At 44.0% G+C, this 24,597-nt stretch overlaps 1 protein-coding gene across 2 annotated transcripts in view; it reads left to right on the top strand.

Moving 5' to 3' along the window:
* Window positions 1-23,420, top strand: part of spef1 (sperm flagellar 1) — a 53,520-nt gene extending 30,100 nt beyond the window's left edge. The window contains exons 6-8 of one of the 2 annotated variants that reach the window (XM_063070126.1): window positions 1,722-1,818; window positions 18,103-18,159; window positions 22,805-23,420. In XM_063070126.1, the coding sequence (XP_062926196.1) occupies window positions 1,722-1,818; window positions 18,103-18,159; window positions 22,805-22,918 (268 nt within the window). In that variant the 3' untranslated portion in view covers window positions 22,919-23,420. The remainder of the gene's footprint in view (window positions 1-1,721; window positions 1,819-18,102; window positions 18,160-22,804) is intronic. The other variant, XM_063070127.1, reaches the window with a different exon arrangement.
* The last annotated feature ends 1,177 nt before the right edge of the window (window positions 23,421-24,597 follow it).

The following is a 24,597-nucleotide window of genomic DNA, read 5'->3' as shown; positions in this document are numbered from 1 at the left end:
TTTCATGCAAAATCTTCACCAACTTCTAAGGAAGTTGAGGCACTGCTGTGCCTTCTTTGTAATAGCACTTAGGTAGGTGCCAGTCCCAGACAGATCCTCTGATATGATAATGCCGTGAAATGACACCCTTCTTGTGCTAGGACAACCCCAATTCCACACAGCACTGCAAGTATAACCTATATAGGATAGGAAAGCAATGGAGAGGTAACAGGATACCACATGGGAATGGCACTGAGTAGAACATCAGCCAAGATTTGTGTGAGTAGTTGGTTAGAAGGCTAGGGCAGCCCTTCTGTTTCATGCATTGTAAGTGCCAGAACAGTTAGTGGAGAGGTTGTGGTGGCAATTGTTGGTAAGACCTCAGACAAAGTGAGGAATCAAAAGGTTGAGCATGGTGTGATAAAATCGAAAAGGGTGAATATAGGAGTGAAGGTGTTGTATCTGAATGTGTGCAGTACACGCAATAAGGTAGATAAACTAGCAGCACAGCTGCAAATTGGCAGGTATGATGTTGTAGACATCGCTGAAGCATGGCTGAAAGATCATAGCTGGGAGATTAATGTCCAATGATATGCATTGCATCGAAAGGACAGGCAGGAAGGCAGAGGAGGCAGTGCTGCTCTGTAGGCAAAAAATGAAATCAAATCATTAGAACGGGGTGATATAGGGTCGGAAGGTGTTGAATCATTGTGGAAATGCAAGGCTAAAAAAACACTGATGGGAGTTCTAACAGCTGTAAGGATGTGGTCTACAAATTACAACAAGAGATAGAAAATGTATGCCAAAAGGACAATATTACAATAGTCATGGGGGACTTCAATATGCTGATAGATTTGGAAAATCAGGCTGGTGATAGATTATAGGAGGGGCAATCTTTAGTGCCTATGAAAAGGCTTTTTAGAGCAGCTCGTGGTTGAGCCCACTAGAGGGTCAACTATTCTGGATTGGATTTGCAGGTTGAGTCTGATGAGGAAGGCAAATGCAATATTTACATTAATTTCAAGAGGACTAGAATATAAAAGCAAAGATATAATGTTGAAACTTTATAAAGCACTGGTGAGGCCTCACTTGGAGTATTGTGAGCAGTTTTAGGTCCCTTATCTTAGAAAGAATCTGCTGAAACTGGAGAGGGTTCAAAGGAGTTTCACAAAAATGATTCCAGGATTGAATGGCTTGCCAAATGAAGAGCGTCTGATGGCTCAGGGCCTGTATTCAGTACAATTTAGAAGAATGAGGATTGATCTCATTGAAACCTATTGAATAGTGACAGGCTTTGATAGTGTGGATGTGGAGAGGATGTTTCCTATGGTGGGAGAGTCAAAGACCAGAGGACACAGCCTCAGAATAGAGAGGTATCCATTTATAACGGAGATAAGGAATTCCTATAGCCAGAGGATGGTGAATCTGCGAAATTCTTTGCCACAGTCAGCTGTGGAAGCCGAGTCTTTATGTATATTTAAGGCAGGAGTTGATAGATTCTTGATTGGTCACTGCATGAAGGGATACAGGGAGAAGGCAGGAGAATGGGGCTGAGAGGAAAATTTGTTCAGACCCCTTTTGTTCCCCGCTGGAAGTTGACTGAACTGTGCACCAAACTCCAGCATGCCCCTGCTGAGCATTCTTCACATTGAAATTTTTATTCAGAGTTCAGTGTTAATATTACTGAATGGCAGTGATCAATGTTCCTTCTGAATTACTTTTCCCTGCTTTGTTTGTCTCAGATCATTTTGTAAGCAGTATTCCCACTTGGATCCTGCAATCCGTTTCCTGTTGGAAGAGAAAGAACAAGCTTTGTTGGCTCTTCACGAAACCGTGGAGGTGAGCAGTCAGGGCAATTTTATCACTTGCAATGTACCATCTTCAGATGGTCTCGTTGGTAATGGTTGCCACGGATTCTTCCTCCAGACTGTGCAGCAAACAGCATGGTCAAGGAAAGTCCTGTGCAGATGCCTGTGTTTGGTCAAGCCACTGTTGCAATTGTCCTGCAGACCGGGCCAGAACCAAAACACTGACTATGTGTCCTGCCACACAAATGTAATTTGGGATCCACACACAGGGCAGGACAGTTGAGAACCTGAGGGCACGGGTTTAAGGTGAGGAGCGAGAATTGTAAAGGAAATTTGAGGGGTAAGAGGGTAGTCACTCTCTGGAGGTGGTGGAGGAAGGTGCAATAGTAATGTTTAGAAGGCTTTTGGACAGCTCCATGGATAGGAGAAGAGTAGAGGGTACAGGCCTAATGCAGGCAATGCAGTAGAGTAGATAACAATCATGATGGACACGGGCAAGTTGGGCTAAAAGGGGGTCTTGACTCAAAATAGTTGGCTGTCCATTTCCCCTGCAGGTGCGTCTTGACCCACTGAGCTCCTCCAGTGTCCCGTGTGTTCCTCCTGATTCCAGCATCTCCAGTGTCCCGTGTGTTCCTCCTGATCCCAGCATCTCCAGTGTCCCATGTGTTCCTCCCGATTCTAGCATCTCCAGTGTCCTGTGTGTTCCTCCCAATTCCAGCACCACCAGTGTCCCGTGTGTTCCTCCTGATTCCAACATCTCCAGTGTCCTCTGTGTTCCTCCTGATTCCAACATCTCCAATGTCCTGTGTGTTCCTCCCGATTCCAGCATCTCCAGTGTCCTCTGTGTTCCTCTCGATTCCAACATCTCCACTGTCCCGTGTATTCCTCCTGATTCCAACATCTCCAGTGTCCCGTGTGTTCCTCTCGATTCAAACATCTCCAGTGTCCCGTGTGTTCCTCCTGATTCCAACATCTCCAGTGTCCCGTGTGTTCCTCCTGATTCCAACGTCTCCAGTGTCCTGTGTGTTCCTCCTGATTCCAGCATCTCCAATGTCCTGTGTGTTCCTCCCGATTCTAGCGTCTCCAGTGTCCCGTGTGTTCCTTCCGATTCCAGCATCTCCAGTGTCCCGTGTGTCCCTCCTGATTCCAACGTCTCCAGTGTCCCGTGTGTCCCTCCCGATTCCAGCATCTCCAGTGTCCCGTGTGTCCCTCCCGATTCCAACATCTCCAGTGTCCCGTGTGTTCCTCCCAATTCCAGCGTCTCCAGTGTCCCGTGTGTTCCTTCCAATTCCAATGTCTCCAGTGTCCCGTGTGTTCCTCCCGATTCCAGCGTCTCCAGTGTCCCGTGTGTTCCTCCCGATTCCAACATCTCCAGTGTCCCGTGTGTTCCTCCCGATTCCAGCATCACCACTGTCCCATGTGTTCCTCCCGATTCCAACATCTCCAGTGTCCCGTGTGTTCCTCCTGATTCCAACATCTCCAGTGTCCCGTGTGTTCCTCCCGATTCCAACATCTCCAGTGTCCTGTGTATTCCTCCCGATTCCAGCATCTGCAGTGTCTTGTGTTCTCGCCTCTGTGCTGTGTAACTCTCTGATTCTGGGAGACAGCTGTAGACGGCGAGAAGGATGAAAGCAGTAAATAAGCATGGGAAGATGCTGGATGAAGGGAAGGAATATTACTGGAGGTGGGTAAGTGAAGCAAGGTGTCAGGGAGGACCATATCCCTGAAGAATGCTGAGGGAAAAGGGCAAGGTGTGTCTGCTGGTGACGTCATGTTACAGGGGACAGAAAGTACAAATCCATTGAACAAGAAGCCTGCTGGGGTCGAAAATGAGGCTCAGGACAGCTGTATCCTTGCTCTGTGTGGGAGGAGAAGGAAGGGGTGAGAGCAGAAATGCAGGAAATGCAGTAGACACATTTGAGAGCTGTGTTCGGTGGAGAGGAGGCCATGGTAAAGGACAGGAAGACGAGTCAGGGGCACGAGTGTGAGACCATTGTCAGATTGGGCACAGTACTGATATTTCCTGATAACAATAATTACCTTTAAACCACTTCCCTCGTTAAACATTGCAGAGGAAGGGCTGTTATGTAATTGATTAAGTTGGTTGTAAAGCCTGGTGTGGTGCTGGCAAGGCAAGTGTGGGGCAGGAGAACCTGTCCTGGTCAGAGAATGAGTCACATCCTTCCTACCCAATGTGACTTCTGTCCCTGCCAAACAATGCAGTGAGAGTGAGTCAGGAGTATAAATTATAAATGTGATAATAATGAAGAAAGAGGGCATTTCTTCCCATGTGAGTGAGACACAATGTCCCCATTGTGCACAGCTGCTTCTTGGCAAAACTCCAGACATATCCAAACCGTAGAGTGATTCACGTCAATCTGAATCACCATATCACCTGCATATTACATATCTCGGCAACTCAATATTCCTGCATACCAAAAGCTTTGCTAAACACTTCCTTATCTCTTAAGAGACTGCTGTAAGAAGACCTAAATTTAAACAATCTCCCTGGTCAACTTTTAGTAAACAATGCTCATGAACTGTGGAATTCAACACCTGAAACTATAAAGTGGTAGTTGATAGTTTGACTGATCAGGGCATCAACGGATATGATGAGAAGGCAGGTGTATGGAGTTGAGTGAGTTCCGGGAGAAGCCATGATGGAATGGTGGAGTAGACTCGATGGGCTGAATGGCCTAATTCTACTCCTATGTCTTATGGTCTTATGAGGAGCATTTGATGGGTCTAGGCCTGTACTCACTGGAATTCAGAAGCAAGCAGTCAGAAATCTCAGTGAAACCTATCAACTGTCGAAACGCCTTGCTAGAGTGGGTGTGAAGAGGATGTTTCCTATGGTGGGGGAGTCGAAAACCAGAGGACACAGCCTCAGACTAGAGGGACATCCACTTAGAAATGAGGAGGAATTTCTTCAGCCAGAGTGAGTTGTGAATCTGTGGAATTCATTGCCACTGGCAGCTGTGGAGGCCAGGACATTGGGTATATTTAAGGCAGAGGTTGATAGGTTATTGATTATTGAAAGGTAATTCAGGATATGAAGGGATACAGGGACAAGGCTGGACACTGGGGCTAAGAGGACAAGTGGATCAGTCATGATAAAATGCTGGAGGAGAGTCGATGGAGCAAATGCCCTAATTCTGCTCCAATACCATATGACCTTATAAGAGATGCAGACTCAGTTGACACTCTTAGATGCCAGCCTTCTGCTCCCTGGATCAGGAGTACTTTATGCTGCTATGTCGACCTTTCTGGCTGCCTAGAGGATTCACGTCTGTTATTATTACAGCTGTTTACACCCACCACAGGCTGATACCAACCTGACTCTCAATGTAATATGCAAAACCATCAATGTCCATGAAACCACACACCCAGAAGCTGAGACTTTAACCAAGTGTTGCCGACCAGAGCTTACCCGAAGTTCTGCCAGCACAACGAGGTGAGCACATAGGGAGGAAGCATACTCGACCACTGCTACTCTCTCTTCCACAACGCCTACAAAAAACTTCTCCCCCTCTGTTTGGAAACTCTGACCATTCCTCCATATTGCTCCTACCGATCTACAAGTAGAAATTGAAGCAGGAAGCGGCCGCAGTGAAAACTATTCACTGCTGGTCTAACCAATCAGACTCAATGTTACAAGACTGCTTTGATAGCGTCACCTGTGAGATATTTCGAGCTGAAAACATCTCCGAATACCTGGAGGTAGTCACAAGCTTCATTCGGAAGTGTATTGAAGACATTGTTCCTCAAAAATCAGTCTAGGTCAACCCAAACCAAAAACTTGGATAAATAGTTCAGTGTGTGTTGCTCTCAGTGCAAAGGATAAAGCCTTCGCCTCCGGAGACCAACAGGAACTCAAGTGATGCCACTATGATTTACGTAGAGCCATCAAGGTGGCAAAACGGCAACGCAGGGACAAAATCCAGTCACAACTCTGCGACAGTGACACATGCAGCATATGGCAAGGTCTGCACACCATTGCGGACTACAAGAAGAAACAAGGCAATAAACCAGCATTGCCGCCTCGCTCCCGGATGAGCTAAATGCTTTTTATACTTGATCCGAGGTTGATAGGTCTGAACCTCCAAAGGGAGCTGCCCGCGAGACCTGCACCTTGGTCATTTCTGAGGCTGAGGTACGTAGAACATTCCAACGTGTCAACAGCTTCAAGGACGGCATCCCAGGGCACGTCCTTAAAGTGTGTGCTGAACAGCTGGCTCATGTGTTATGGACATTTTGTATCTCTCCCTCTCCCAGTGTGTAGTGCCCTCCTGTTTCAAATCTTCCGTCATAGTCCCTGTACCTAAGAAAACCACGGTAGCATGCCTGAACGACTGGTGCCCTGTCGCACTCACCTCAATTATAAGCAAATGCTTTGAGAGGCTGGTTAAAGACTATACCTGCAGCATGCTACCACCCGCAGTGGACCCCCTACAATTTGCCTACCGATGGAACCAGTCTATTGATGACTCCATAGCCACAGCACTACACACTGTCCTCACTCACCTGGAGAGGAGGGATGCATATGTTAGAATGCTGTTCCTGGACTACAGTTCAGCATTCAACACCATAATTCCCTCCAGACTAGACAAGAAGCTCAGAGACCTTGGTATGCGCCCCACCTTGTGCAGCTGGATCCTAGACTTCCTATCAGATCACCGAGAGGTAGTAAGGATGGACTCCCTCACCTCTGCCCCAACCCTCAACACAGGTGACCCCAGGGTTGTGTTCCTGAATCCCCTTCTCTACTCCCTTTACACCCACGACTGTGCTGCCACACACAATTCCAATCTGCTGATCAAATTCGCAGATGATATGACTTTGATCGGCCTTATTTCTAGCAGTAATGAGACAGCTTACAGAAGAGAAGTTATAAGTGGTGCCAGGATAACAACCTCTCCCTCAGTGATCAAAAAACAAAAGAGCTGATTGTGGATTACAGGAGGAATAGAGACAGACTCAGCCTGATCAACATCAATGGGTCTGCAACTGAGAGGGTGAGTAGTTTCAGCTCGGTATACACATCACCAATGATCTCACCTGGACTGTACACACCAGCTTTGTGGCAAAAAAAAAAGCACAACAGTGTCTCTTCCACCTCAGGCGACTGAAAAAGTTCACCATGGGTCCCCAAGCCCTCCAGACCTTCTACAGGGGCATCATTGAGAGCATACTGACTGGCTGTATCACCGCCTGGTATGGGAACTGCACCAACCTTGATCGCTGGGCACTGCAGAGAGTGGTATGGACAGCCCAGTGCATCTGTGGTGTGAACTTCCTTCCATTGAGGACATTTATAGTAGCAGGTGCAGAAAGAAGACCTAGAAGATCATCAGGGACACCAGTCACCCCAACCATCAGTTTATGCTTCTGTTTCTGCTTCCGTCTGGCAAATGCTACCACAGCATTAAAGCCAGGACCACCAGGCTGTGTGACAGCTTCTTTCTACAAGCCATTAGACTTATAAATTCACATGTCTGTACGTTGCAACAGAGTCATAATGCAAAGATTTTTACTCCCTCAAGTTGTGGGATAGATGTAAGATTTAAATAAATTCTGAATCCTGAATTCAAAATCTATTTATTTAACCTTGATTTTAACTAACATCTTTTTGTCTTTAATTTTCATGTTTATTTTTTATTTTATGTTCATGTTTACACTTTATCCCTTTGTAAAGCACATTAAACTACATTGTCTGTATGAAAGGTGCTCTGTAAATAAGTTATTATTATTATTATGGATTCTGGTCTTTTCCAAAATCAAAATGCTGCAGAAGCTCAAAATAATGGATTCTGATGAAAAGCCCTTTCACTTTTCTGTGGAATGCAGTGGGATTTCTTGATCCAAGCAGAGAATGTGAGTCTGAAGACATGCAACAGGATATCGGTGCACACTCTCCTAACACTGTGTTTAGAATATTCCCTTTGTACAGGTTGACCTTCACTAATCCAGCACCATTGGGACCTGAGGAGTGCCGGATTAGTGAAAATGCCGAATTACAGAAGGATCACATTAAGCATAATCAGTGCCGGATTATCGAAGGAACCGGATTACAGGTAGTCGGATTAGTGAAGGTCACCTGTGTATGTTCACGAGCTAAAGTAGAAGATCACTCTGCTGCCAAAGTTGCAGGTTCAACCTGTGTACATTAATATTTTGTACTTTATTTTCAATCTTATAATATTTTAATGCAGTTTGGTTTGATTATCAAGTTTATTTGCATTCTCCATAATATTAGAACATGGAACAATACAGCCCTTTGACCTACAATGTTGTGCTGAACCAATTAAATTAGTAATCAAATGTCTAACTAAACTAATCTCTTCTACCTACACAAAGTCCATATCCCTCCATTTTTCTCACATTCATGTGCCGAAACATCTCTTAAAGGTCCTTAGTGTTCCTGCCCTATCACCCCTGCAGGCATTCTTTCCAGGTCTCCACCATTCTCTGTGTAAGAAAATACACTAGTACCTCACCTTAAATGCATGTCCTGTGGTATTAGACAATTTCCTAACCCTTTTCTACACCTTCCCCAAAGCCTCAAAATCCTTCTTTTAATGGGGTGACGAGAACTGTATGCAATACTCCAGATACAGCCGAACTAGATTTTTATAAAGCTGCAATATAACTTCCTGACATTTGAACTCAGTGCTTCAACTAATAAACGCAAACATGCTATTTGCCTCCTTAACCACCCTATCCACCTGTGTAGCCACTCACAGGAAACTATGAACTTGGACCCCAAGATCCCTCTGTTCATCAACACTGTTCAGGATCTTGCCCTTAACAGAGCACAGTTACTTTGCATTTGCCCTACCAAAATGTAACACCTCACATTTATCTGGGTTAAACTCCATCTGCCATTTCTCAGCCCATATCTGCAAATAATCTATATTGTGCTGTATTCTTTGACAGTCATCTGCAATAGTCACAGCACCATCAATCTTCATATCATCTGCAAATATACTAAACCGCCCATCCAAATTTTCATTTAGAACACTTATATACATCACAAACATCAGCAATCGTAGCACAGATCCCTGCAGAACGCCACTAATTACAGTCCTCCAGCTCAAATAAGTCATTTTGACTACTACCCTCTGTCTTCCATGGGCAAGCCATTTCTGAATTCAAACTGCCAGTTTACCATGGATCCCATGCATCTTAATCTTCTGGATGAATTTCCCAAATCGCCTTACTAAAATCCATATAGACAACATCCACAGCTCTAGCTTCATCAATCACCTTCATTTCCTTGTCAAAAAACTCCATCAAGTTAGTAAGACACAGCTTGCCCCGCAGAAAGCCATATTGGTTCTCCCTAAATAGACCATCATTTTCCAAATGCTTGTAAATCCTATCCCTAAGAATTCTTTCCATTAACTTCCGTACTACTGACATGAGATTCACGGGTCTGTGGTTTCCGAGATAATATCTGGTTCCCTTCCTGGTTTAGAGAGCATGCATTATGATCAGAGATTAAGGGAGCTAGGACTTTACTCTTTGGAGAGAAGGAGGATGAGAGGAGACTTGATAGAGGTGTACAAGATAATAAGAGGAATAGATAGAGTGGATAGCCAGTGCCTCTTCCCCAGGGCACAACTGCTCAATACAAGAGGACATGGCTTTAAGGTAAGGGGTGGGAAGTTCAAGAGGGATATTAGAGGAAGGTTTTTCCACTCAGAGAGTGGTTGGTGCATGGAATGCACTGCCTGAGTCAGTGGTGGAGGCAGATACACTAGTGAAGTTTAAGAGACTGCTAGACAGTTATATGGAGGAATTTAAGGTGGGGGCTTATATGGGAGACAGGGTTTGAGGATCGGCACAACATTGTGGGCCGAAGGGCCTGTGCTGTGCTGTACTATTCTATGTTCTATGTTGAATGATGCAACAACATTGGCAACTCGCCAGTCCTGCAGGACCTTGCCTATGGCTAAGGAGAACATGAAGATATTGGTCAAAGCCCCAATAACTTGAGATCTTGTCTACCTTAATACTCTTTAGAGGACTCTTTACTACTTCCTCCTTTACCTCAAAATATCTTAGCATTTCAATACACTCAGCACTGAACTCCCTATCCTGTACATCCTTCTCCTTGGGAAATACTGATGTAAAGTACTCGTTAAGGACCTCACACACATCCTCCGCATCCAAGCAAATGTTCCCCCGACTTTATCCTTCAGGGATTCTCCCTCTCCCTAGTTACCCACTTACTCTTGTATGTATGTATGTATAGAATGCCTTGGAATTCCATAAAACTATAAGACTTAGGAACAAGAAGTAGGCCATTTGGCCCATCGAGTCTGCTCTGCCATTCAATCATGGCTGATCCTTTTATTCCCTCCTCAACCCCATTTCCCAGCCTCTCCCCGTAACCTTTGAGGCTGCATCCAATCAAGAACCTATCAACCTCTGCCTTAAATACACCCAATGACTTGACCTCCACAGCTGCATGTGGTAACAAATTCCACAAATTCTCCACCCTTTGGCTAAAGAAATTTCTTCAGATCTCTGTTTTAAATGGATGCCACTCTATCCTGAGGCTGTGCCCTCTTGTCCTCGACTCCCCCACCATGGGAAACGTCCTTTCTACATCTACTTTGTCTAGGCCTTTCAACATTCGATATGTTTCAATGAGATCCCCCCCCCATCCCTCTAAATTCCAATGAGCTAGACTAAGAGCCATAAAACGTTCCTCGTAGGATAACCCTTACATTCCCAGAATCATCCTTGTGAACCTTCTCTCGACCCTCTCCAATGTCAACACATTTTTTCTTAACTTAGGAGCCCAAAACTGTTCCCAATACTCAAGGTGATTTATAAAGCCTCAGCATCACATCCCTGTTCTTGTATTCTAGACCTCCTGAAATGAATGCTAACATTGCGCTTGCCTTTTTCACCACTAACTCAACCTGCAAGTTAACCTTGAGGGTGTTCTGCCCAAGGGCTCCCAAGTGCCTTTGCATCTCAGATTTTTGGATTTTCTTCCCGTTTAGAAGATAGTCTGCACATGTATTTCTACTATCCAAGAGCATGACCGTGCATTTTCCAACATTATATTTCATTTGCCGCTTTCTTGCCCATTCTCTTAATTTGTCTAAGTCCTTCTGCAGCCTGCCTGTTTCATCAACACTACCTGCCCTTCCACCAATCTTTGTATCATCTGCAAACTTGGCAACAAAGCCATCTGTTCCATCATCTAAATCATTTATATACAACATAAAAAGAAGTGGTCCTAACACTGGCCCCTGTGGAATACCACTAGTCACTGGTCGTCATCCTTTTATTCCCACTGCCTCCTACCAATCATCCACTGCTCTAACCATGCCAGTAACTTTCCTGTAATACATTGGACCTTGGTAACTTGGTAAGCAGCCTCATGTGTGGCACCTTGTCAAAGGCCTTCTGAAAGTCCAAATATACAACATCCACTGCATCCCCTTTATCTGTCCTACTTGTAATCTGCTCAAAGAATTCCAACAGGTTCGTCAGGCAAGATTTTCCCTTAAGAAAACCATGCTGATGTTGTCTTATCATGTGTCACAAAGTACTCCATTACCTTATCCCTAACAATTGACTCCAACATCTTCACAACCACTGAGGTCAGGCTAATGGGTCTATAGTTTCCTTTCTGCTGCCTTCCTCTTTTCTTAAAGAGTGGACTGACATTTGCAATTTTCCAGTCCTCTGGCACTATGCCAGAGTCCAATGATTTTTGAAAAATCATTACTAATGCCTCCACAATTTCTACCGCTACCTCTTTCAGAACTGTAGGGTGCAGGTGCAGTACATCTGGTCCGGGTGCTTTAAGTACCGTTTAGGTCTTTCAACTTTTTGGGCACCTTTTCTCTGTGATAGTAACTGCACCCATCTCTCTTCCCTCACACCTTTCAACACCTGGCACACTGCTAGTGTCTTTCACAGTGAAGACTGATGCAAAATACTCATTTAGTTTATCTGCTATCTCCTTGTCCCTTGTTATTATTTTTCTAGTCTCATTTTCTAGCAGTCCTATATCCACTCTTATCTTTTTTTTACATACTTGAAAAAGCTTTTACTGTACTATCCACCTTGATATCGTTTGTTAGCTTGTTTTCATATTTCATCTTTTCCCTTCTAATGATTATTTTAGTTGTTCTCTGCAGGTTTTTAAAAGCTTCCCAATCCTCTATCTTCCTGCTAATTTTTGTTTTGTTGTATGCTCTCTCTTTTGTTCTTACATTAGCTTTGACTTCCCTTGTCAGCCACTATTTTGTACTATTTTGCCACTTGAGTATTTCTTCGTTTTTGGAATACATCTGTCCTGTACCTTCCTCATTTTCCCCAGAAACTCACACCATTGCTGCTCTGCGGCCATCCTTGCCAGCACCTCCTTCCAATTTACTTTGGCCAACTCCTCTCTCGTACCACTGTAATTTCCTTTGCTCCACTGAAATACTGCTATGTCAGACTTTACTTTCTTCCTGTCAAATTTCAAGTTGAACTCAAACATATTGTGATCACTGGCTCCTTAGGGTTCTTTTCCTTAAACTCCCTACTCATCTCCAGTTCATTACATAACGTCCGATCCAGTATAGCGGATCCCCTAGTAGGCTCAACGACAAACTACTCTAAAAAGCCATCTCGTAGGAATTCAACAAACTCACTCTCTTGAGATCCATTTCCAACCTGATTTTCCCAATCAACCTGCGTGTTAAAATCTCCCATGACTATCATACCATAGCCCTTTTGACATGCCTTTTCTATTTCCTGTTGTAATCTGTGGTCCACGTCCCAGCTATTTTTGAGAGGCCTGTATATAACTGCCATTAGGGTTCTTTTACCCTTACAGTTTTTTAAATCGACCCACAAGGATTCAACATCTTCCAATCCTATGTGACATCCTTCTACTGATTTGATGCCATTCTTTACCAGCAGAGCTATGCTACCCTCTCTGCCGACCTTCCTATCCCTCCGATACAACATGTAACCTTGGACATTCAGCTCCCAACTACAACCATCCTTCATCTGTGATTCACTGATGGCCACAACATCATACCTGACAATCTGTAATAGTGCAACAAATAGTCATAGTCATAGTCATAGTCATACTTTATTGATCCCTGGGGAAATTGGTTTTCATTACAGTTGCACCATAAATAATAAATAGTAATAGAATCATAAATAGTTTGCTGCCCCAGCACACAACAGCAAACATGATAGCACTGCCCACCACAGACTCAAGACCTTATTTCTTATATTCCGTGCACTGAGATATAACACTTTGAGTACTGTACTTGTTACCCTTTTTGATTTTGCATCCCGAATGCACTGATACTCACCCTGCTGACTGCAATTTTGTCCTATCATTTGCTTGCTCTTCCTGACAGTCTGATTGCATACTGTCTTTGCTTTTTCACTGTCCGTCCTGTCCTGAGTTCCTTCATTCTGGTTTCCACCCACCACCAAATTAGTTTAAACCCTTCCCGACAACTCTAGCAAACCTGTCCACGAGGATATTCTCCCCCTCGAGTTCAGATGCAACCCGTCCCTTTTGTGCAGGTCATACATCCCAATGATCCAAGAACCTGAAGCCCTGCTCCCTGCACCAATAGGATTCACTTTAATCCTACTTGCCAAGGACTTTTCATGGCCCCTCCTGGCTTTCCTAATTCCCTTATTCAGTTCTTCTCTGGCTTCTTTATAATCTTCAAGGGCTCTGTTTGATTCTAGTTTCCTAAGCTTAGCATCCAGTACTTCTTTTTCTTCTTAACTAAATTCATCACCTCTCTCAACCTCAAGGTTCTCTTACCCTGACATCCTTGTCCTTCCTTTTGATTGGAACATATTGTCCTGCATTATGTTCAGTTGGTCTTTGAACACCCTCCAAAGGTCAGATGTGCACTTGACAAAAAAAAACAGCTGTTGCCAATTAACTCTCCCTAGTTTCTGCCTAATACTCTTGTAATTTGCCCTGCTCTAATTTAATTATCTCGTGCAAGGTTTGTACCTATCCTATCTTAAAACTTAAGGAGGAGTAGTCACTGTTTCCTAACTTTTCACCCACTGAAAATTCAGTCACCTGGCCAAACTCATTACCCAATACCGGGTCTGGTACAGCCCCTCCTCTTCAACAGTACTGATTGTTGAAATTGTGGAATATCTACAAACTCCATCAACTATGTTGCTACTAATAGCTAATAATCTCATCTTGAGATTCACACTTAAAGCCATGTGCTGACTCATGTATGTACTTGACCTCTTTCTACAAATGCATCAACTCACTCTCACTCAAATGTACCCTGGTCCACAGTTCCACTTTGCCCTTTGCTGCATTTAGAGTTTCATCAAACATAATGTTCCTTATGTTCCAGCACCCAAAACTGCAAATTCAACAGCTCTTATGTTCTAATTCAGTTCTAACACTCCTCCTCATCTTTTCCACCCTTCATTTTCCTCTGATTCTAACTCTCCTCTCAATGCACCCCTTGATGAGCTTTTACTGCCCGTATTGGTCTTTCCCATTCTGATATGACAATTAGATCTCAACCCCATCCTGATGAATCTAGAGCTTTCCATCTGCTGCCCTCCTTTCCATCCCCATTTCACTGGCGGCTGTCTTTGCTGTCCTTTTCATCCTACCCCCAGCAGACAGACACACACACGGTGTGTGCGCCCTTTCTCTTTCTTGCAGAATTCCTTATCCAAGGATTCTTCCTTTCAGCCTCTTTCCTTCTTGAGATCCATCATCACTAACTCCCACTGCAACATTAACAGTTTCAGTGTTTCGCTCCCCTCAGTCACTCTACCTAAGCCCATTCAGACCTCGCAGCACGAGCTCCAGCATGACCATCAAACCTGTGGGTCCAGGCTGTGTCACTGTGTTTCGAGGAACTGACCTCTGCCTCCCAAACACTGAACACCAGGTTTCCAGACCCTCATAATAACTTTCACCGGACAATGACCCCATCAGTTAACATCAGAACTCTCGACAGACACTGACCAGATCTTCCCTCTGGAGCCTCTATTTTGATAGCTCCTGAACTTGATATGATATGCTTCTACCTCCCAATATAGGTAAACCCATGGTTTCTCCTCACTCCTGCTCCACTAGACTTACTACAAACTGAAAATAAAATACTGCAGGTGATGGAAATCTGAAATAAAATCTAACAATGCTGCCAGGAACCTTTCTACAGATGCTACCTGACCTGATAAATATTTCTCACATATAGAAACATAGAAAACCCACATCACAATACAGGCCCTTGGGCCCATAAAATTATGCTGAACATGTTCTTACCTTAGAAATCATCTAGGGTTACCCATAGCCCTCTATTTTTCTAAGCTCCATGTACCTATCCAGGAGTCTCTTAAAAGACCCTATCGTATCCGTCTCCACCACCGTCGCTGGCAGCCCATTCCATGCATTCACCACTCTCTGCAGAAAAAAACTTACCCCTGATATCTCCTCTGTATCTACTTGCAAGTACCTTAAAACTGTGCCCTCTCGTGCTAGCTATTTCAGCCATGGGAAAAAGCCTCTGACTGCCCACACGATCAATGCCTCTCATCATCTTGTACACCTCTATCAGGTCACCTCTCATCCTCCGTTGCGCCAAGGAGAAAAGGCTGAGTTCACTCAACCTATTCTCATAAGACATGCTCCCCAATCCAGGCAACATCCTTGTAAATCTCCTCTGCACCCTTTCTATGGTTTCCACATCCTTCCTGTAGTGAGGCAACCAGAACTGAGCACAGTACTCCAAGTGGGGTCTGACCAGGGACCTATATAGCTGCAACATTACCTCTCGGCTCCTAAACTCAATCCCACGATTGATGAAGGCCAATGCACCATATGCTTCTTAACCACATAGTCAACCTGCGCAGCAGCTTTGAGTGTCATAGAAACATAGAAACATAGAAAATAGGTGCAGGAGTAGGCCATTCAGCCCTTCGAGCCTGCACCGCCATTCAGTATGATCATGGCTGATCATCTAACTCAGAACCCTGGACCTGCCTTCTCTCCATACCCCCGATCCCTTTAGCCACAAGGACCATATCTAACTCCCTCTTAAATATAGCCAATGAACTGGCCTCAACTGTTTCCTGTGCAGAGAATTCCACAGATTCATCACTCTCTGTGTGAAGAAGTTTTTCCTCATCTCGGTCCTAAAAGGCTTCCCCTTTATCCTTAAAACTGTGACCCCTCATTCTGGACTTCCCCAACATCGGGAACAATGTCCTATGGACTCGGACCCCAAGATCCCTCTGATCCTCCACACTGCCAAGAGTCTTACCATTAATACTATATTCTGCCATCATATTTGACCTACCAAAATGAACCACCTCACACTTATCTAGGTTGAACTCCATTTGCCATTTCTCAGCCCAGTTTTGCATCCTGTTGATGTCCTGCTGTAACCTCTGACAGCCATCCACACTATCCACAACACCCCCAACCTTTATGTCATCAGCAAATTTATTAACCCATCCCTCCACTTCCTCACCCAGGTCATTTATAACAATCATGAAGAATAGGCGTCCCAGAACAGATCCCTGAGGCACACCACTGGTCACCGACCTCCATGCAGAATATGACCCGTCTACAACCACTTTTTGCCTTCTGTGGGCAAGCCAGTTCTGGATCCACAAAGCAATGTTCCCTGGGATCCCATGCTTCCTTACTTTCCCAATAAGCTTTGCATGAGGTACCTTATCAAATGCCCTGCTGAAATCCATATACACTACATCTACTGCTCTACCTTCATCAATGTGCTTAGTAACATCCTCAGAAAATTCAATCAGGCTCGTAAGACACGACCTGCCTTTCACAAAGCCATGCTGACTATTCCTAATCATATTATGCCTCTCCAAATGTTCATAAATCCTGCCTCTCAGGATCTTCTCCATCAGTTTACCAACCACTGGAGTAAAACTCACTGATCTATAATTTCCTGGGCTATCTCTACTCCCTTTCTTGAATAAGAGAACAGCATCCACAACCCTCCAATCCTCTGGAACCTCTCCCATCTCCATTGATGATGCAAAGATCATTGCCGGAGGATCAGCAATCTCCTCCCTCACCTCCCACAGTAGCCTGGGGTACCTCTGGTCTGGTCCCGGTGACTTATCCAACTCGATGTTTTCCAAAAGCTCCAGCATATCCTCTTCCTTAATATATACATGCTCAAGCTTTTCAGTTCACTGTAAGTCATCCCCACAATCACCAAGATCTGAGATCTCTGTCATTACCTAGCCTTTTGAACCTTTCGTAAGCTCTTTTCTTTTTGACTAGATTTACAACGGCCTTTGTACACCACAGTTCCTGTACCCTACTATCCTTTCCCTACCTCATTGGAATGTTCCTATGCAGAACTCCACACAAATATCCCTTGAATATTTGCCACGTTTCTTCCGTACGTTCCCTGAGAAACATTGACCATTCCTCTGACCTGTGCCTTCCCCCTTACATCCACAACACCCTGAGTGCTATTTTCACAGCTTCCTGTTTCCTGGTCCCACTCACTCACCTGTACCTTGGTGCTCCAGCAGATCTGTATATCAGCTAGGATGGTCTGAGAGCCCTTCACTGTTTTTTTTCAGCAGAGATTTGAGGCACCCCTTACCTCCACCACACATTGAACTGGCTGAATGCATTCCCCCTTGAGCATCTTCACAAACTGCTCTAGGTGATTCATTCCTTCTCCTTCCAGCATTTAAAAGGACACTTTCCCACCATGACTCCTGCTCAGTCTTTCATCAGCACTATCCACTCTCATTTACAATACTTCCCCGTCAACTACAGGCAGCATAACCCCACTTCAACACTATCCAGGGATCCTAACTGTACTTCCAGGGAAAGAAGCAACTCACCTGCACTTTTCCCTATGAAGTCAACTGTATCCTGTGCCAACCAGGTGGACTCCCCTATCCAGGAGAATTGTGGATTGTGTCACTGCATCTGTGAGGGTGATCCTGAGCTTCTAGTCAACTCGCCCCACTATTGTTCTGACCTCTGTCTTTGGCCTCATGCACTATTCCATCAATGCCCAAGGTGAATTGGTGCAATGAGAACCACAGGCCGAGCCATTCTCGTGCCCAGTGTCCAGTTATAAGGAGCAGGAGAAGGGAAACACACAGGGTCTGTGACAGGCTTGTCCAACCCTGCATTTCAATTGAAGGTCCCTCAGTAACACAAGTGTGTCAAGTTCTATCTGTTTCCTTAGAGGAGCTAATGTTAAAACTGTCTTTAGTTACATAGCCTCTGTTTCTCAGCCAAGAATAATTATTTATTTAAACTCTTTTTCATAAGCCAAAGCACTTAATGAAAATGATGGCTGCATTTCAAGAACAATCATCATGCTATGGGGTAAGATTAACTCAGAGCACATGTGTAATAGACTCAATGTTTGCATTAGAGCCACATTGAACACTGTGACACAGTTGGCCATAGCTGATAAATGGGGAAGAAACACCAATTTATTAGTCTTTGTATATTTATAATGGTACCTTTAAACAGAAATGAGAAGGAGTTTCTTTAACCAGAGTTGGTGAATCTGTGGAATTCATTCCCACAGATTGCTGTGGAGGCCAAGTCATTGGGTATATTTAAAGCAGGTATTGATAGGTTCTTGATTAATCATGGCATCACAGGGTTAGGAGGAGGAGGCAGGAGAATAGGTTTGGAGGGAAAATAAATCAGCCATGAGGGATTGGCCTAATTCTGTTCCTGTGTGTTATGGTCTTGTGCTACAAGTTGCAATGTAAAGTTTGAGAGTTCGCAAAATTAACATTTGTTTTAATGCTAAGTTTCTATACCAATTTCTCACAAAAGAAACCATTTTAATACCTTCTTTCTATTGTCTGTGTTTTCATTGGCTGAAGGGGATGCAGATTTTGCTGGTGCTGATGTTTGAGAATATCCAGGGCTGGCTGACCTGTGGTCCCCTCTCATTACACTAATCTCTTCCCTCTTTCACAACTTCAGTGAGCTGCTTCACACAGGCAACTTAACTTCTTTTTAATTCCATATCACGCCATGATGTAAAATATGTATGTGCTCTGAATTCTCCATATTTTATCCTAAAGTACCAAGATTTTTTACCAAATTGTTCTTTTTGCATATTTAATGGCATCTTATTTGTCACTTGAACTCTTCTCCGAGTGGACCTCCAGCGTTTGTCAGCACACAACATATAGAAGGGAGATTGGAAATCTGGCTGAGTGGTGCCACAACAACAACCTCACAGTCAATGTCAGCAAGACCAAGGAGCTGATTATTGACTTCAGGAGGAGGAAACCAGAAGTCCATGAGCCAGTCTTCATCAGAGCGTCAGAGATAGAGAGGGTCAAAAGCTTTAATTTCCTCAGTGTTAACATTTCAAAGGATCTGTTCTAGGTCCAGCACATAGAGAAAGCATGACAGTGCTTCTACTTTCTTCGAAGTTTGTAAGGAATCAGCATGACATCTAAACCTTTGACAAAGTTCTATAGATGTGCAGTGGAGAGGGTATTAGCTGGTTGCATCAGTCTGGTATGGAAATACCCTTGACTACCCGTCTCTATTTCCTGAGGAGACTGAGGTCCTTTAACATCTGCCGGACGATGCTGAGGATGTTCTACGAGTCTGTGGTGGCCAGTGCTATCATGTTTGCTGTTGTGTGCTGGGGCAGCAGGCTGAGGGTAGCAGACACCAACAGAATCAACAAACTCATTCGTAAGGCCAGTGATGTTGTGGGGATGGAACTGGACTCTCTCATGGTGGTGTCTGAAAAGAGGATGCTGTCCAAGTTGCATGCCATCTTGGACAATGTCTCCCATCCACTACATAATGTACTGGGTGGGTACAGGAGTACATTCAGCCAGAGACTCATTCCACCGAGGTGCAGCACAGAGCGTCATAGGAAGTCATTCCTGCCTGTGACCATCAAACTTTACAACTCCTCCCTTGGAGGGTCAGACACCCTGAGCCGATAGGCTGGTCCTGGACTTATTTCATAATTTACTGGCATAATTTACATATTACTATTTAACTATTTATGGTTCCATTACTATTTATTATTTATGGTGCAACTGTAATGAAAACCAATTTCCCCCGGGATCAATAAAGTATGACTACAACTATGAAAAGCTTACAAAAAGTGTCTACATGGACTTTAGCAAGGCATTTGACACCGTCCTGCATGGAGGCTGGTCAAGAAGGTTCAGTCGTTCAGCATTGAAGATAAGGTAGTAAATTGGATTAGACACCGGCTTTGTGGAAGCAGCTAGAGAGTGGAAGCGGATGGTTGCCTCTGTGACTGGAGGCCTGCGCTAGTGGAATGCCGCAGGGGTCAGTGATGATTGTCATCTATAACCATAAGACATAGGAGCAGAATTAGCCCATTGAGTCTGCTCCACCATTTCATCATGGATGCTCCCAGATCCTTTCAACCCCATGCACCTGCCCTCTCACCATATCCCCTGATGCTCCGACCAATCAGGAATCTATCATCTTCCGCATTGAATATAACCACAGACTTGGCCTCCACTGCAGCCTGTGGCAGAGCATTCCACAGATTAACCACTCCTTGGCTAAAATAATTCCTCCTTACTTCTGTTCTAAAAGGTTGCCCCTCAATTTTGAGGCTGTGCCCTCTAGTTCTGGGTACCCCCACCAGAGGAAACATCCTCTCTACATCCACCTTATCTCGTCCTTTCAACTTTCGGTAGGTTTCAATGAGATCCCCATGCATTCTTTTAAATTTCAGTGAGAAGAGGCCCAAAGCTGCCCAACACTCCCCATATGTTAACCCTTTCATTCCGGGAATAATACTCGTGAACCTCCTCCGATTCTCTCCAACGACAATCCATCCTTTCTGCGATGAGGGGCCCAAAACCATTGACAATACTCCAAATGCAGCCTGACTAGTGTCTTATAAAGGCTCAGCATTATCTCCTTGTTTTTATATTCTATTCCCTTTGAAATAAATGTCAACATTAAATCTGCTTTCTTTACCACAGGCTCAATCTGTAAATTAACCTTCTGGGAGTCTTGCACGAGGACTCCTAAGTTCCTTTGCACCTCTGATGATTGAATTTTCTCCCTATTTAAATAATAGTCTGCACTATTGTTCCTTTTACCAAAATGCATTATCATAAATTTCCCAGCACTATATTCCATCTGCCACTTTTTTACCCATTCTAACAATTTGTCTAAGTCTTTCTGTTATCATGCTGCTTCCTCAGCACTACCTACCCCTCGCCTTATCTTTGTATCATCCACAAACTTTGCCACAAAGCCATCAATTCCTCTATCTATATCAAGAATCTGATAATGTGGTTAACTGGGTCAGACTATTTGCGGATGACACCAATATTAGACAGCGAGGAAGACTATCATGGCTTGCAGTGGAATCTGGACCAGCTGGAAAAATGGTAGATGGAATTTAATACAGACAAGTGCGAGGTGTTGCACTTAGGACAAACCAGAGTAGGTCTTACACGGTGAATAGTAGGCTATGTTCTCTTCTTGCTGCTGATATCAGGAAGGAGCCTTAGGACTCACACCACCAGGTTCAGGAGCGGTTAAACATCAGGCCATCAGTGATAGCTTCACTCACCCCAACACTGAACTGTTCCCACAACCTGTGGAGTACTTTCAAGCACCCTTCATCTCAAGTTCTCAATATTTATTTATTTGTTTATTTATTTATTCTTTCTTCATTTTGTATTTGCACAGTTTGTTGTATTTTGCACATTGGTTGTTTGTCCAGTTGTGTGTGGTCTTTCATTGATTCTATTGTATTTCTTATATTTACTGTGAATAGCCACAAGAAAGTGAATCTCAGGGTTTATATTGACATATATGTACTTTGATAATAAATTTACGCTGAACTCTGCATTGACAATCCTTCAGTGTGACTATCACTGACACTCCCAGCTCTTGAAGGATCAAATGGTGGCAGCCTTTTCTCTTATTCTTTTAGTAAAGACAACCGCCCACATTGTCAACTCCACCCGTGGTCATGTCCTTAGCAAGGTCAGTGAGTCCTCCCATCCATCCAACAATCTCTTTGACCCCATCAGGCACGAGGTGCCGTAACATTAGGACAAAAACTGTTAGGATGAGAAATAGCTTCTTCTCCCCAGGCCATAAAAGTACTGAATTCACTGCCACCACACAGGTCTCATCTCGTATGAAGTGCCAGTAGCATTATACTGTTTATTTTTTAACCTGTGTCATAAATGCATCTTGTTATTTGTGAATTTATTTGTGGTAATACTACTTTATGTGTTGTGTGTGTAAGTTATATTTACTGTGTTATGCACCTAGGTCCGAGGAATGTTTTGTTTAGCTGTATACATGTGTACAGTTGAATGACAATAAACTGAACATGATCTTACTGATGTTGCCTCCTACGTCCACGTGCAATCCTTCACACGTATTACAAGTTGTTCACGTTGTTAGTTTTGCAAAGGAAACACAACAAGGCAACACAGTAGTGTACCAATTAGTTTAACACTTCACGGTGCCAGCAAGTAGGGTTCTGAATCTTGCCACTGTCTGAAGAAGTTTATACGTTCTTCCCGTGAACACATGCGTTTCCTCTGGGTGCTATGGTTTCATCCCACTTTCCAAAAGATGTACGGGTTAGGGTTAGTGAGTTGTGGGTATACTATGTTGGTGCTGGAAGCGTGGCAACACTTGCAGACTGCCCCCAGCATATCATCGGACTGTGGTCATTAATGCAAGTGACATTTTATTATATGTTTCCATGTACATGTGACAAATAAAGCTAATCTTTCATCTTTACTAAAAACGTATATAGTCTGAAAGCATTTTCTAATCATTGTGCCCAAAAGGTACAGAGCAGGAAGCAGTGATTGTGAATGGGCACTGCTTAATATTCTGGAGCTGGCCATTAGTTACTTAATTGTTAAAGGGTCTGCATTTCATTGCAAGAGCTCAGGTTGCTGTGTGGTGCTGCTGAAATGCTGTAATTCTGCTGAAAGTTTAATCTTTGCTTTGTTAGATTCTGCAGTTGAAAGTACAGAGACTTGAGCATCTGGTTCAGCTGAAGGACCTGCGAATTGACGACCTGACAAGGCATTTGAAGAAACAGAAAGCAAAGGAGATAGCAAACTGACAATAACTAAACCAAAAAAATCTTCTCCATCTTTGTAGGGGAGAAATATGTGGTGGATGTGTTCTTTGTGGATATGTGTGTGTGCGCTTTAGGATCTGGGATTACAGGGACTCTGAGCCATCTCCTAGAGTCAAACTTGCCAGTACCTGTCACAACCAAATCCAACTGTGTCCCAGTCTCAGTACAATCTTCTACTTCAGTAACCAGGAAAGCTCCGAGATGTCATTAGTTCTTACCTAAATACCCTAAAAAATTAATAGTTTTTTAAGTGGTGAAAGTAGTTGCCACAGACATAGATTCTACTCTTTGTACAATGTTTTGCTGCTGGTCGAGATGTGTAATTTCTACAATAAAACATGGAACATGAATAAGCCATGTTCTGTCTGGTTATACTGAGCAGTGGAGTCCAGACTAACTCGAGAGAGTGGCTGCCTTTCACAGTAAGTGATGTTAAACACATTGAATCTATTGCAGAGTTGGAAATAGAACTGGATTTAACCCATGCTCATCAGACAGTGATTGCATGCAACATTAACAGTGAGCCTGACTGCAGGTAGGGGATGCAACTCAGAGCATCCACGTGAAACCATGGTGCTGTGGAGCAGATATGGTGAGTTGTCTGTGATCCTGTGGTACACACCTTTCTTAAAGCTCAGCACAGGAACAGACCCTTCGGCTCACAATGTTGTGCCGATCCAGTTAAGTAAGTAATCAAATCGGCAGCCTAACTAATACCCTCTGCCTACACAATGTCCATAGCCTTCCATTTTCCACACATTCATGTGCCTATCTAAACATCTCTTCAAAGTCCTAATGTACCTGTCTCTACCAAGGCAGCACATACCAGGCACCCATCACTCTCTCTGTTAAAAACTTGCCCCTGATATCTCCTTTGAAATTGCCTCCTCTCACCTTAAATGCATGTCCTCTGATATTAGGCACTTCTTGTAGGGAGGGCTACACCTACAGTAACATCAACTTCCAAGGGCCTACAGGAGATACATGATTAGGAATCTCTAAATCCAAAATGCTGTGGTCTTGTAGCTCTCCATCCCCACCCCTTAATAACGCTACTGCTTTCTTTCTCCTCCTGTGATGCCCCTTAGAACCGACACCAAATGCATGCTCCACTGGTACTCCCCGACCTGCTAATTTTTCCCAGAATTTTCCTCTTTATTCCAGATTCCCATCTCCTCACGTGTTCTCCCCAAATGTAGAAGTCCCCACGAGGAGAAGCGGATTTTATTTGATTGATTCAATCAACAAGAACAGTTAAATGGACCCTCAGAGTCCTCGACCTGCAGCAGCATGTTCAGAGGTAAGCTCTGAAAGCAGGTTACAAACCATTGAGAGAAACATTTAAAACAGAAATCCCATTCCCATTTCCATTCTGACATGCCTGTTCATGGCCTCCTCTACTGCCATGAGCCCACACTCAGACTGGAGGAGTAAGACCTCATATTCCAGCTGGGTAGCCTCCAACCTGATGGCATGAACATAGATTTCTCTAACTTCTGATCATTTCTCCCCCTCCCACGTTTCTCTTTTTCCACTCCCCATCCTGGTTTCCCTCTCACCCCATTTCTTCTCCACACTTGCCCATCACCTTTCTCTGTTGCCTCTCTGCACCACCAGGTTCAGGAACAGATCCTATCCCTCAGTCATCAGACTCTTGAATA

This window comes from Mobula hypostoma, chromosome 18 (genome assembly GCF_963921235.1).
Source record: "Mobula hypostoma chromosome 18, sMobHyp1.1, whole genome shotgun sequence".
Classification (NCBI taxonomy): domain Eukaryota; kingdom Metazoa; phylum Chordata; class Chondrichthyes; order Myliobatiformes; family Myliobatidae; genus Mobula; species Mobula hypostoma.
This window is presented reverse-complemented; position numbering and strand designations above follow the sequence as displayed.